The sequence below is a fragment of the Pinus tabuliformis genome, chromosome 9 (genome assembly GCF_031772625.1).
Source record: "Pinus tabuliformis cultivar Carrire ecotype Pingquan chromosome 9, CPIR1, whole genome shotgun sequence".
Taxonomy (NCBI): domain Eukaryota; kingdom Viridiplantae; phylum Streptophyta; class Pinopsida; order Pinales; family Pinaceae; genus Pinus; species Pinus tabuliformis.
The window spans coordinates 1,436,375,799-1,436,390,641 of NC_142307.1; the positions used below are offsets into that span (position 1 = coordinate 1,436,375,799).

General features: G+C 33.1%; 1 protein-coding gene across 1 annotated transcript; it reads left to right on the forward strand.

Annotated features, from left to right (window-relative positions):
- Positions 1-13,614: 13,614 nt before the first annotated feature.
- LOC149153958 (uncharacterized) lies at positions 13,615-14,286 on the forward strand. The gene has a single exon (XM_089443989.1). It carries the CDS (start codon positions 13,615-13,617, stop codon positions 14,284-14,286), a length of 672 nt encoding a protein of 223 aa, XP_089300115.1.
- The last annotated feature ends 557 nt before the right edge of the window (positions 14,287-14,843 follow it).

The following is a 14,843-nucleotide window of genomic DNA, read 5'->3' on the forward strand; positions in this document are numbered from 1 at the left end:
GATAATTCCAATTTATGAAGCCATATTTGAATCTCGTCCTCCTCAAATGTTCAAGGAAGCCATGGAGGACCTTCAAAAGGTTGGAAACCAGTTTTATGAAAGAATCATTTACTTGTATAACATTTTTTGGTAGTTTGGCTAATCCTGATGTTTTTCTCCTATATATTCGAGATAAACTGGTAAGAAAAGAGGTTTCATGCCAAGCAATGTGATATGGCATCACAAATGTTTTGAGAGAATCTAATAAGAAGGCATGGCCTATTTTCCTGGCTAAATTGGGCATATTTTCATTCGCAAACTATCGCCATGCAGCGAAAAAGTTTTTGGGCATACTACTTCTCAAGTTTTCTACTATTCCAAATACACAATATGATCTTGTTGCTACGGTTAAAAATTTCACTGCTTCTTAGAATCTCAGATAGTTTGTCCATGAGGAATATTAGCTAGATGACTTGTTTGAATGACATTCCTCTTATTCGATAGTGTTAAGAAGATAAGAAGAACAATTGTCACCATAGGAAAAGATTCAATATGAAAAATACAGAGCTTGCAAATTAGAAAATATTCCTTTGAATTTGTTACAGTTGGCTCAGGAAAACATCTTATTTTCAAATGTTCAACTTGGCAGTTCTTCACAATCAATTTCTCCTTCTCAATCAAAGGTTCTTGTTTTTCCTTCAACATGTTAGATCGAAGGATTTCTTTTTAATCCCAGATTGGTTCAAGTATGGAGATATTTTAGTGAAACTCTTAATTCAAATATTGATGAACCTCAGACTATTAGTGATAAGTATCATGTTGAAGTTATTCCTATTTTTCCTACCTTACAGGTTATTCTAAATATTCAAGATATTCCTCCCTTCGACATTTTCTATATTCCTAAACACAAAGTTATGTTGCAAAAGGAACGAAACAAAATAAAATTGGATCAATTGCAGACATTAGTGTCCAACAATCTCCCCTCTTTTGAAGTACTATGGAAAGGGTCCACTACAAAACCTATAGAAGAGTTAGGCATTCTAACACAACTCACTAGTTTCTATGCCTCAACAACAACTGATAAAGATGTATAATTTTGAGAAATTTTAAAGGAAAAGGAGGAAAATATCATTTTCTAGAGGAGAATCTTGATGCTAAGAAACAAAAGGTCAATGAATATTGGCAGAACCAAGGAAAAGAGTTGCAACAGAAGCTTCACTCCTTGCAAATTCAGCATGAGAAATAGATGGAGATGAAAGATGATGATATCAAGGGAATGGAGTACAATTTAATGTCAGTCCCCAATTGTCAAAGTTATAGATAAAATCAAAAGAAATAAATTATTTGTTAAAGTATCAACAGAAAATGCTTTGCAATAAGATTACAACAATTCAAGATGAGTGTAAAATTGTAAAATATCTGACTAATCAATTGTCTGAAATGACAAATTATTTTGAGGAAGTAAATGATTTTTTTATTTATTTCCTAAACTTGCAAGAAAGTGCTGAAGTTAGATCTACAAACCTGCCTAAAATGGATGAAACTCAAAAAATCATAATTGTTAGAGAATGGGAAATTATAATGAAGTAGGTTGAAGCTGATGTGCCTAAAGCTCATGATATTTCCAGTTCAATCATATAAATGTTCAATTATACATTGTTGCAATCAAATCTCATTCCCAACTACTTCGAAGATTCATTGCCAGATGCCAAGATATTACTGAAGGCTTGGCAAGAACATAGTGCAACAATGGCAGAAAGGATTGAACAATTATCTAAACTGGATCTAGTCCATCATTGGTAGTTCTTGGTCAAGACACATAGTCAATGGCTATTTCTCTGATGCATCTCAAATGCCACTTATTATATTCTTCCATCATTAAAGACTATTATTTTTACCATTCTTATGAGGATTAAGCCCAAGCACCCTCCAAAACTAACTATGTTGGTCGATATCTACAGTTTGCAACAACTAACTATTGGACAATTTTCTTCCTAAGATTGGAAGGTTGTTTCAAATGTTTCTCAATCTTTCTATTATTGTTGTTTTTTTTAAAGAGTTGTTACGATGGTTTATTTTTATCTTTTGTATGTAAAACTATAAATTCCCTCTCCGAGACGGGGAACGGTTTATGAGTTTATGCAAGAATAAACTTAAATTGCACTATTATATTTAAATTTTTCCTAAATTCTAACCTAAACCAATTACATTTCTGTGATGAGTAGAGCTATAGTGTCTCAGGCACTACTATCCTATTTATCTGTGTATTTTCTTTGAATGGAATTGTTTTACGTTATTTCTCACATATATGTGTATAGGTCAATATTTCATGCTCGCTATTGATATGCTTGATTGAAATTTTCTTTATATTGTGAGCAACGAGATCTCAAACATATGTGATGTTATAAAAAATTAATTTAATTAACTATTTAATTAAAATAACTTTCTTTAATTGTGTTAATATCATGATTGCACAATGATCAATATTGTCGTATTAATTGTGACATCTTCATAGCACATATATCATCATCTTACCCAAGTATAATAGTAGTTTATAGTAGTTCTTATTCCAATTATCAATACAAATTAGAATATATTATCACCTTCCATCTCACTCCATATAATTTTTTTAAGGGAAATTGGTCCCATAATTCCAATTAGAGCCACCATTCCAAACGGAAAATGGTATGATTTAGGATCTAGACCAGATGGTTTTCCCCAATGTTGATGATGTCATTTAGGACCATCAACAACACCTCAGAATTTCATTCGATTAACAGAGTCTATTTTTTTACACTCTATTGACCTTTTTAAATACAAACAAGCCCCTCTTGCTTACATATCTTAAATGGCTTGTCATACCACAAACCATTGTTTTTCCTAGTATTGTATGCCTCCCCTTGCTATTTCCTTGTTCTTACATAATACATAAATCAATACTTTTGTGATGGTTAAATACTCCTCACTAAAAATTGCAATCCACACAAACCAAATAGACATACAACTACAATAGTGTCAACCCCAAAACTATTTTAATGTTATCCAAGGAAATCTAAGAATCCTTACCTAAGCCTTTCTTTGGGTAGCGCCCAAACAAGAGTCCCCATAAAAATTACTTTACATGTGAATTTTTTTTTTTAATAATGGTAACACAAGTTTATTACTAAGTACGCAACCCAATTTACATTCCATATCAAACACACCTCCCAAGAATCACCCAAGGAGGAGCATACAAGAACTTTGGGTAGAAGTGGTGGAGACTGCATGTTAACTGGTTAACACATCACCTTCATCAATATTGGAGGATAAGACGCCACATGAGTTATGGAGTGGTAAGAAACCCTCTCTTTCACATTTGACAGTATTTGGTTGTGATGCATATGTATATTTTCGAAATCAGAAAAGAACCAAGTTGGATAGTAAATTTGAAAGGTGCATCTTTATTGGGTAGATAAGTATGGGTTAAAAGGTTATAAGCTATGGAACCCAGTATCAAGGAAGGTTTTGTGTAGTCATGATGTGGTATTTAGAGAGGCGAAATTTTCTATTAAACATGGATTCCTACCAAACGAAGCTGAGAAGACAGAATTTGAGCTAAAGGAGGAAGAATCAATCTCTACAACAAAAGAGGAATTAGAAGATGAAGAGTCACAAACTCTAGCTAATGAGAAGATCAGTTCGAGAAAGAAGGCATCTAGAAAGGTATATTCCATATGCTTTATTTTCAAGTTTTTCTTTATCTACTAGTGATGATGATCCCAAAACTCTCAGGGAGGCAGTGGTTCGGAGGATGGAAAAATCTGGAAAGAGGCCATGGTTGATGAAATTGCATCTTTGGATAAAAATGAGGCTTTGTATCGAGGAGAGTTACCGACTCGAAAGAAACCCAATGGAAGATAATGGGTGTTTAAAAATAATATGAATGCAAAAGGAAAGGTGGAGAAATACAAACTTTGATTGGTAGCAAAATGTTATTCCCGAGTGTCGGTAATTTATTTTAGTGATATTTTTTCTCGTGTTGCCAAGGTAGCTTCTATTAGATTAATACTTTTATCTGTTGTTGTTGCTTCTGATTTTGATGTAGAACATATCGATGTGAAAAAAAAAAATTTCTCCGTAGGGATTTGAAAGAAAAGATCTACATGAAGAAACCTTAAGGCTTTTCAGTGAAGGGAAAGAAATAACTGGTATGCAGGTTAAAAAAGTCTCTGTGTGGGTTAAAAAAGTCACCAAGGATGTGGTATCAAAAATTTGATACATATATACGGGGACTTGGATTCACCAAAAGATAGTGGGATCACTGTGTCTATTTTGAGTTAATTGGTGACCGTGTTATTCATCTAGTCTTGTATGTGGATGATACGTTGTTTATTGGAAATGACAAAGAAATTATCCAAGTTTTGAAGACTTAATTGTTCTCCAAATTCGACATGAAGGATATTGGTGTTGTAAACTATATCTTGACCATGGAAATTAAATTATATCAGAAAAAGAGGAGCTCTAGTTAAACCAAAGGAAGTATGTCGAGACAATATTACATAGCTTTAATATGTATGATAGTAAATCGGTGAAGGTTCCTATTCCTGTAGGTGTAAAGTTATCTGTTGAACAATGTCCCAAGACATAAGAAGAGAAAGAGGACATGTCCTATGTTCCATATGCAAGTGTAGTCCCTAGCCTGATGTATGTAATGGTTTGTACTAGACCATACATTGCCCATGCAGTGGGAGTATTGAGTAGGTTTATTTCAAAACCAAGGAAGGAGAATTGGACAATAGTGAAGCAGGTCTTAAGGTATTTACGTGGCACTAGTGATTATGGTTTGTGCTACCAAGGAAGACTGGGATTGGACAAATTTTTGGACATCCATGGCTTTTTTGATGCAAACTCGGATTGAGATCTAGATCAGAGAATATTTACTATGGATTATGTGTTTAACCTTTTTGGAGGAGCAGTCAGTTGGATGAGCAAGAGATATTCTGTAGTGGCACTTTCAAGTACATATGCAGAATACATGGCGGCCACTCATGCAAGCAAGGAAGTAGTTTGGTTGCAGAGATTGTATTCAAGTATGGGGTTAGTACAACGAGCTATAAGGATAGACTGTGAGGGATATGGTTGAGGACAATGCATATTCATGTTCAATATAACTTGGTGAGGGATATGGTTGAGGACAGAAAGGTGTTGTTGGTAAAGGTGGACACTTCAAAGAATATTGCAGATGCATTGACAAAGTTTGTGAGCACTGAGAAGTTTTCTTGGTGTAGAGAAACAATGGGCATTGCAGAGATGGACCAATGACTAAGCTCTCCTATGACCCCTTGTTTGGAAATGAAAACAACAAGTGGGATTATTTTGAGTGTGTGTTATATTCTTTCCACGATTGGTCACATGCATAGGGGGGTCACAGGGGGGTTGACAAACCCCCCTTTTCATCGCTCATTTGTGTTAAGTTTTGGGATTAAGTGTGATGTTTTGATCATCTTTTCAACATGAAAATAAATATCTTGTTGAGCATGGATATAGTAGTGTGCGTTGAACTCTCAGTGGTGATGCTTGGTGATATATGGTTATTTCTTCTTGGCTCTCATATGTATTTTCATTGTAGGTAGTAGAACGAGGGTCAATTCTACGATCTCATTTTAGTTTGAAGAATATTGGGTGTGGAATTCAATCAAGTCACAAATATTTTATGCTGATTGATATGTAAATTTCAAGTTTTCTTGTTTGATATCCTAGCGATATGTGTTAGGATCTATGAAAAATATGTTGGTTTTGGATGGTCGCTGAATAAAAGAGCCTCTCTCTCTCTCTCTCTCTCTCTCTCTATATATATATATATATTTAATTTTTTAGTAGAAATAAATTTAAAAATAATAATAAATAATAAAAATAACATTTTAAAATGAGAAACAATAAATTAATATAGCCCCAGGGGGGTACGCGAGTTGGTAATCACATTGCGGTGAAGTTTTTTAGAAAGGCGGGCTTTGTACTAAAGGTCACGATTTCAATTCCCCTGGACTAACCGGAGTTGTGGAGAGGGGTGAGCACAGTTTCCCAGGGGTTATAGTGGTAGTGGTCAGAATAGACCCCGCGTAACGCAAGTTGCGAGGTTGTTCCAATTGCCAATTCCTCCGTTAACAGAAAAAAAGGAGAAACAATAAATTAATACACCATAATATATAAAACAAAAAATACACACAAATTATAGAGTAAAATAATACTAAAAATGATACGTTCATACATATAAACAAGTAACTCTTTGAGTACATTTATATATACATACAAATAATGAAAAAACCACTCTAATATAAAAATTATTAAAATTATACACCCATAGACGTACAAATAAATAATGAGAGAATGCTAAAAAAAATAAAATGAGACATTCATACATATACAAGTAAATTCTTAAAAAAATATATACACTTACAAACAAGGAAAACACCAAACAAATAAACAGTTGCATAAGGAATGAAAACACCACTTATCAGGGCTTCTAATAATACCTTCATACACATAATATAAGTAGATATTATATTTATTAATGCATATAAAAACAAAAATGTTAACAAATGCATTCTAACTTTTAAAATAAAACAATAAAGACAATAATCTAACTCTCAAAACAATATATCCATACAAATAAAGTAAAGAATACAAGCAATATATTAATTTATCCAACCTAGATCCATCTTAACTCTAGCTATACTAAGAGCCAAGAGGAATTAAATCTCTTCTCACTCTAATAGAGGTGTGCATCTCAAGAGATTTGATCTGTCTAAGAGTGGCTTAGTAGATAGAGAGTTAAACTGAATCTCGGCTTGTTTAATTATATTTTTTAGTTTTGTGTAATCTGAGTGAGACAACATATTTTATTAATAATTATAATAATTTTTTTTTCTATTTTTTTCAAGTAATTTTATTGAGTCAAATTGTCAACAATATATATTAAATATTATTATTATTATTATTTTAACAAAAAGAAATAAGATATGATTAATATTATTTTTTTAATTAATTATTTAATGGGGTAGCGAGGTAAGTGGGCTTGATTGTGGGAAATCTCCACAATTAAGTGCGAGCCAGAGGCGATTTGGGATGGGTGACCTCCCGAGAAGTCCTACTGACGGATTGCAAGCCCCACAAGTGATGGTTAACACTATGTGATTCATTTCACTACCCACAAGTGATGATTAGCACTATGTGATTCATTTCACTAGTTTCAATCCCACTTCTTCACGACTATCTCTCATGGAAATGGTCATAAATGAATGACTTTCTTAACGCACTTCAATCCTTGAATCCCAAAAAATGATATCTAATTAATATTATTGTTTTCCTTTATTTAAATAAATCAACATTATTTTATTTTTAATAATAACATTATTATATTTTGGAATAATTTTATTATTATTAATAATACATATTATATTTAAAGTTTATTTAATAATATTTGTTATTATACTATTATTTTTATAAATAACAATTACCCTTATGTTAATACTTTATGTTTTTTTAATATAATAATAGTTACTAATACTAAATATTCCAATAATAAGACTCGATAATCTTAGCATATTGTAATTTTTACTTTTATAGTGTTAATCAGAAGATTTTTAGATTTAAGAAGATAGTATATTCATTGATTCAATAATTTAGGGTGGTTATTAATTTAGCTAAGGTTTAAATGTTTATAACTATTTATACCACTATAACATTTTTTCATATTTTTTTTGGTTTAAAAATGTTATAAAATTAAATTAAAATAGAATATTTATAAAATATTGTGCCTTTGAAATGAATCATGGTTTCTAGACACAGATATTGATAAGCCATGGTAATGGTTGATAATATTATAACTAATTCAATTTAGAAGTTACTAATATCTATTTAGAAGTTACTAATATCTATAGTAATGTGGGAGTGAATATTCATGATTAAGAATTTTGTTATATGCTAATTTTATTGTAAGTATTAAATTTTCATATGTTTATTAACTAAATTTACATATGGTTACAAAAAAATCATTGTTTTAATTTACATGGAAAACAAATCTTAGTTTCTAACAATTGCGTATATAAATTTAAATAATGATGATGATGATGATGGTTAACATTCAGTGAAACCAAATTGGCCTATCGGAGCTATAATTTTCTTAGTTTTTAATTGTTTCGCTCCTCATCTTTCTTGGCGAGATTGGTGATGGACCTTTCTTTTTTTGTCTACGGTCTTCCAACTCCCTTTATCTTGCATCTCTTTCATCTCTTTTGGTTCTTGGAACATTGGTGTGTTAGCTTCGCCATCTATTGTGTTCATCCTTTTGAAAATAGTCAGAAAAAAAGTTTAGTCTAAAAGATCAATATATTATGATTTTATTTTATCAAAAATTATATTTATAATTTTTATTAATAAAAACAAATTTTGTGGGCAACATCTTTAAGCTCAGGTCCTTTAAGCTCTTAGCGGATTAGGAACGGAATATGTGTTATACGAATTATGCCCGTCGAGCATGCCGTTATCAACGCGATCTTCGGATCATCTGCGGCCAATATGCGATTTCTCAACGCGTAGGATAGGCAACATCTTTAAGCTCAGGTCCTTTAAGCTCTTAGCGGATTAGGAACGGAATATGTGTTATACGAATTATGCCCGTCGAGCATGCCGTTATCAACGCGATCTTCGGATCATCTGCGGCCAATATGCTATTTCTCAACGCGTAGGATATGCGAATATTGAGGGAACTGCAAGGCTGGGAAAATCCTGCGTTATGAGTCACCTTAACTGACCAATTCTGCAATAACGGATCGCTTGGAACTTGATCCATGTAAGGAAGCTCCTTTTCCTGTGATAAGCACACTCCAGCATGGATATGTGAGCTCTCAGAAATTACGTGTTCAGCGATCGCATGACGATGTGAGCAATGTTGTTCTAGTGAAAAATTGACGTAAAAATAAATATAGACTTGTAAGCCATTAAGTTTATGTAGCAAACTAGAGAAATGCATTGTGCAGAAAATTTTTGAGCAGATTGAGAATTGAGAGAGAGAGCCGTAGAGTAGGATGGGGAGGGATTCTCTGGGATTCGGAGAAGGGAATAACTTCTAGAACATTTTCTCGCAGTCATCGCACATGTCGACCATATTTCAGACCGTAACATCAGGGAGTAAACATCATTCTCAATCAATAGTAAGGAGATGGGAATATAGTAAGAATGTTAGAGGGGGAGGCTGAAAGTGTTGAGCACCTATTGCCCTAAGGAGGCGAGAAGTCGTGGTATCACAAAGAATGTTAAATCGTCTCATGGCTTTGTTCAACCCCTTGGCAGATTTGTTCTATCTCTATCTGATATGGAATAGCAATATTCATGCTCATTATGGTCGTATGTTTTTTCACAGATTTCATTAAGGAATGAAAGTAGCATAAATATATACTTTCTTACTCCAAAGTTGCAAGCTTCCAATCATTATCAGACCATGCACCTGTTCATTATATATGCTTCCACCTTCCCAAGTATTGATATTGCTTGTATACTCTACTTTATTACCTTGCAGGCTTCGAGAGCCACGAAATAGATGATATACGGTAATTTCATTCAAATCACACAGTAGGGAAACCCCCACAATCACACCGGCCACACAAACACATTCATGGATTAGTATTAGTCCCATTCTCACATATTGGAATTGGATCGGTTCACATCATATGGTTACTTATGGAATAGTGTTCATCTATTACTTGTGTATTAAATTTCTAATTATACCAGATAGTGACAGTGAATTTGTATATCGCTACGTATGTAACCTGATCTATAGTGGACAATGACGAATTACGAATTAACATGGACCTTTTAATACAATAGGATGTAGAGTAAGCTAATTTGAAGGAAGAATCCAACGGATGAGCTTAAAGATAACATGGAAAGTTTTGAATCAACGAGTGTGGTTCATTGTCATGATAAGATGAATAACAAGATCATAGCAATAGATTAAATAGAGAGACCCCTCATTCAAATGGCTAGAGACAAGAAACTAATTTGGACAGCAGGAAATGGCTACAATTGACTCCAGCTGAATTTGACTGGATCAAGGATTCAAAAAATTTACTAATTAATTAATTAGTTAATTTGTTAGATTTAATTATTTTGATTAAATTTCATATATAACTTAGTATATTCGTTAATAATTATATATTTTATTTTATTTTCAATTTCAAACTAAATAAATTATATGTGAAAACTTTTGTTATCAGATTAAAGTTTATTGATTAAATAATTAGTTAGTTGAGTTTAATTGATTAACTTGTTTCCCATGTATATTAATTTAAATTGATATGCATTATCAATGGTTGGGAAAGTTTAATAATTAGTTAGTTAATTTGTTAGATTTAATAAATTTGATTCAAATTTATATGCAACTCAATATATCCTTTACTAATTATTTAAAAAAAAAAATCTCTTAATTGAGTCTAAATGTATTTAATTTATTTAAGATATGAATTTATAGTACTTAATTTCTTTTAATTAGTTAATTTTTTAGATTTAATAATTTTGATTCAATTTTATATGTAACTCAGTATATGGGTTACTAATTAATAAAAAAAAAAATCAATTTCAAAAATAAATTAAATGTGAAAACTTTTGTTATGGGATAAATTCACGTAAAATTAAAGTTTAATGATTAAATAATTAGTTAGTATAATTTAATGGTTAACTCTTTTTTCCAAGTATATTTATTTAAATTGATATGCATTATCATCTTTTAATTCACATAACTAAAAGATTATGGGATAAGATATGAAAAAATATATATCAATGTTTATTAAATGACTAATTAAAATATTATTTGTTTACTAATTAGATTTTGATTTCTCTTAAATGAACAAGTTACTAAAACTATTCTCGGATATATATGGATTAAATGTGTATCAAATGATTAGTTAATATTTTTAAAAAGTTTATATGATTTAAATAAACTTATTAATTTTAATAAAAATATTTTGAATTAAAAAGAAATATTTATAAAGAACCTAACCTAAGCTAACAAAGGGCAAAAAAGTGGGAAAGGGAGGGCGTAAGGGGTAAAGGCTTCTAATCTTCCAGTTGTCATGCATGTTAAGAATGTTCGACCTTCTTTCAATTTCTATGGCCTCCCTAATTTTACTGTGGTGAAGATGAGCAATCTTAGAAATAACCTTGGTCTCCTCAATACATATATGATGCGTGGTCTTCCTTGCATGCTCTGCCAAGGCTGAAGTATAAGCCCTCCCATGCTTAATGTCAGTTGCATGCTCATGAATCCTCTCATTGGTAGAGCACGTAGTTTCACCAATATAGGGGATCCCACAAGAACAAGGAATAAGATAGACCCCTTTCATGTCTCTGTAGTCAACAGGGTCTTTTACAGATATAAGGGAGCTACGAATGATGTTCAAGGGTCTAAAGGTTGAAGGAACATTATGCTTCTTAAGGATTATAGCAATCTTGTCACTGATCCGTTGTATGAAAGGGAGATGGACCCCTGAGATTCGATCTTTAGCGTCTTCCTTAACTTTGGGACCTCTGCTAGCTTTAAGGAAAGCTTTCAGACCTTGGTGCCTACTATATCCATTATTAACAAAAACATCGAGGAGATGGGATTTTTTTTTTTCTAGGTTCTTTTCATCAGAGATTCTCAGGGCACGAGTGGATAGTGTATTGAGGACACCCAACTTTTGAGCAGGGAAATGATGAGAGTTAGCATGAAGATAATGCTCAATATAGGTTTTCTTTCGAAATACCTAGTGGGAGAAAGAACCATCGTCCTTTTTTGAAATGAGAACATCAAGGAAAGGGAGGCAGCCATCAACCTCCTTCTCCATAGTAAACTTTATGGAGGGAGCTTGATTGTTGAGATGCTGGAAGAATTGATCTAGCTCATCTTGGCCATGAGACCAGATGACACAAATGTCATCAAAAATCTTTTTCACAACTTAGGAAGGAGACAAGATGAGGCTAAAGCCTTGCATTCAAAGTCTTCCATAAAAATATTAGCAACAACTGGGAACATGGGGAGCCCATGGCAACCGTGGATTTCTACTCATAGAATTCCCCTTCAAAGCAAAAAAAAGTAGAAGTAAGACACAGTTATACTAACGGAGTAGTATCAGGGTCAGTGAAGTGATTGATGTCCTCAATGGACTCCTTAATAGGGATACAAGTATAAAGGGAGACCACATCAAGACTAACAAGAATGTCACGAGGGTCAAACCTTATGTATTTCAACTAGTTAACAAATGAAGAAGAGTTTTTTCACGAAGGACCCAGTAAGGCCAACAAGAGGTTTAAGCTTTAAGGCAAGGAATTTGGCTAGGTGGTAGGTTGGCCCTCCTATGGTATTGAAAATGGGTCTCGGGGGGGGCTTCCTTATGGATCTTTGTCAGCTCATAGATCTTGAGAGTGATGAGGCTACTCTCAAATAAGCTTGTGGCAAAAGGAACCTAGAGTATTATTGGATTTTATAGGTAGAGTGACTGTTCTGGAGATCCTTTTGAAGAGAGCCTTATTAAGCCTTTTATAGATACCACTATTACACAGGTGATCTAACATATTCCTGTGATAACCCTCTTTGTCAAGGATAACAACATCCCCACCTTTGTCTGCTTTCAAAATGACAATGTCCTTGTTATGGTTCAAGGATTTTAGGGCGTCGAATTCATCCTTGCTAATATTGTTTCTAGGGTGTTTTGCTTTCCTCAGTACAACAACATAGTCTTGCCTCATCGTGTCCTTAATATTATTAGAGAAGCCCATAATATCGAACTCCACATCACACATAATGTCCTCCACCGGGATTTTTCTAGGAGCTAGGGAAAAATTTAGTCCCTTACGAAGAAGACTATAAACATAAGAGGGAAAGGAAAATTTTGAAAGATTGACCACCTTACTACCACGAGACAAATTATTATTATTATTATTAAATTTTACATTGTTATTGATAGTGATGATGATATCATTATTATTATTATATTTCTTAATATTATTAGTAATAATAATATTATATTTGAAATTAATATTATTAATATATCTGTTATCCCTACTACTACTACTACTACTATTATTACAACATCCATTACTATTATTGCATTCAATATCCAATATTATATTAAATTTATTATTATCAACCTTCAAATGGGGAGACCTACGACCACGTAAATGATCTAGAGCTAGTAAGGTTCACTATCATTTACATGTTGGCAGGTCTCCCCATTTGAAGGTTGATAATAATAACTTTAATATAATATTCGATATTGAAAGCAATAATAGTAGTGGATGTTGTAATAATAATAATAATACTAATTTTTTCAAATACAATAGTATTATTACTAAGAATATTAAGAGATATAATAATAATAATGATATCAACATCACTATCAATAACAATGTAAAATTTAATAATGGTAATCACAATAACAAAAACAATAATAATAATAATAATAATAATAATAATAATAATAATAATAATCCTCTTGTGGTAGTAAGGTGGTCAATCTTTCAAAATTTTCCTTTCCCTCTTCCATCTATAGTCTTCTTGCCAAGGGACTAAATTTTTCCCTAGCTCCTAGAAAAATCCTCGTGGAGGACAATATGTGTGACATGGAGTTCAAGATTAGGGGCTTGCCTGATAATATTAAGGAAATGATTAGGCAACACTGTGTTGTCATCCTGAGGAAGGAAAACCCCCCAAGAAACAATATTAGCAAGGATGAATTCGATGCCCTAAAATCCTTGAGCCATAACACGGAAATTATCGTTTTGAAAGCCAAAAAAGGTGGGGCTACTATTATCCTTGACAAAGAGGATTATCACAGGAAGATGTTGGATCACCTGTGTAATAGTAGTAGCTATAAAAATCTTAATAAGAATCCCTTGAAAAGGATCTCCAAAACAGTCACTCTCGCTATAAAATCCAATAATACTTTGGGTTCCTTTTGCCACAAGCTTATTGAGAGTAGCCCCATCACTCTGAGGATATATGGGCTGAAAAAGATCCATAAGGAAGGCCTCCCCCTCAGACCCATTGTCAATACCATAGGAATGCCAACCTACCTCCTAGCCAAATTCCTTACCTTGAAGCTTAAACCCCTTGTTGGCCTTACTGGGTCCTTCATCAAAGAATCTTCTTCATTTGTCAACGAGTTGAAAGACATAAAGCTTGACCCTCATGATGCTCTTATTAATTTTGATGTGGTCTCCCTTTATACTTGTATGCCTATGAAAGAGGCCATTGAGGTCATGAATCGCCTTGCTGACCCCAATACCGCTTAGTTAGTAGAGCTTTGTATTTCTTCTACTTTATTCTTCTTTGAAGGGGAATTATATGAGCAAACATGTGGGGTCGCCATGGGCTCCCCCCGTCCCTGATTGTTGATAATATTTTTATGGAAGACTTTGAATCCAAGGCTTTAGCCTCATCTTGTCTCCTTGCTCAGTCGTGGAAAATATTTGTTGATGACACCTGTGTCATCTAGTCTCATATCCAAGATGAGTTGGATCAGTTCTTCCAGCATCTGAACAATCAATCTCCCTCCATAAAGTTTACTATGGAGCAGGAGGTGGATGGGTTCCTCCCTTTCCCTGATGTTCTCATTTCAAAAAAGGAGGATGGTTCTTTCTCCCACAAGTTATTTCAGAAGAAAACCCATACTGAGTAGTATCTTCATGCCAACTCTCATCATTTCCCTACTCAAAAGCTAGGTTTTCTCAACACACTAGCCGCTCGTGTGTTGAGAATCTCTGATGAAAAGAACTTGGCAAAAGATAAAGGCCATCTCCTCGATGTTTTTGTTAATAATGGATATAGTAGGTACTAAGGTCTGAAAGCT

Excerpts from the sequence above, each read along its gene's own strand:
- LOC149153958 (XM_089443989.1), top strand. The coding sequence starts at position 13,615 with ATGGAGTTCAAGATTAGGGGCTTGCCTGATAATATTAAGGAAATGATT.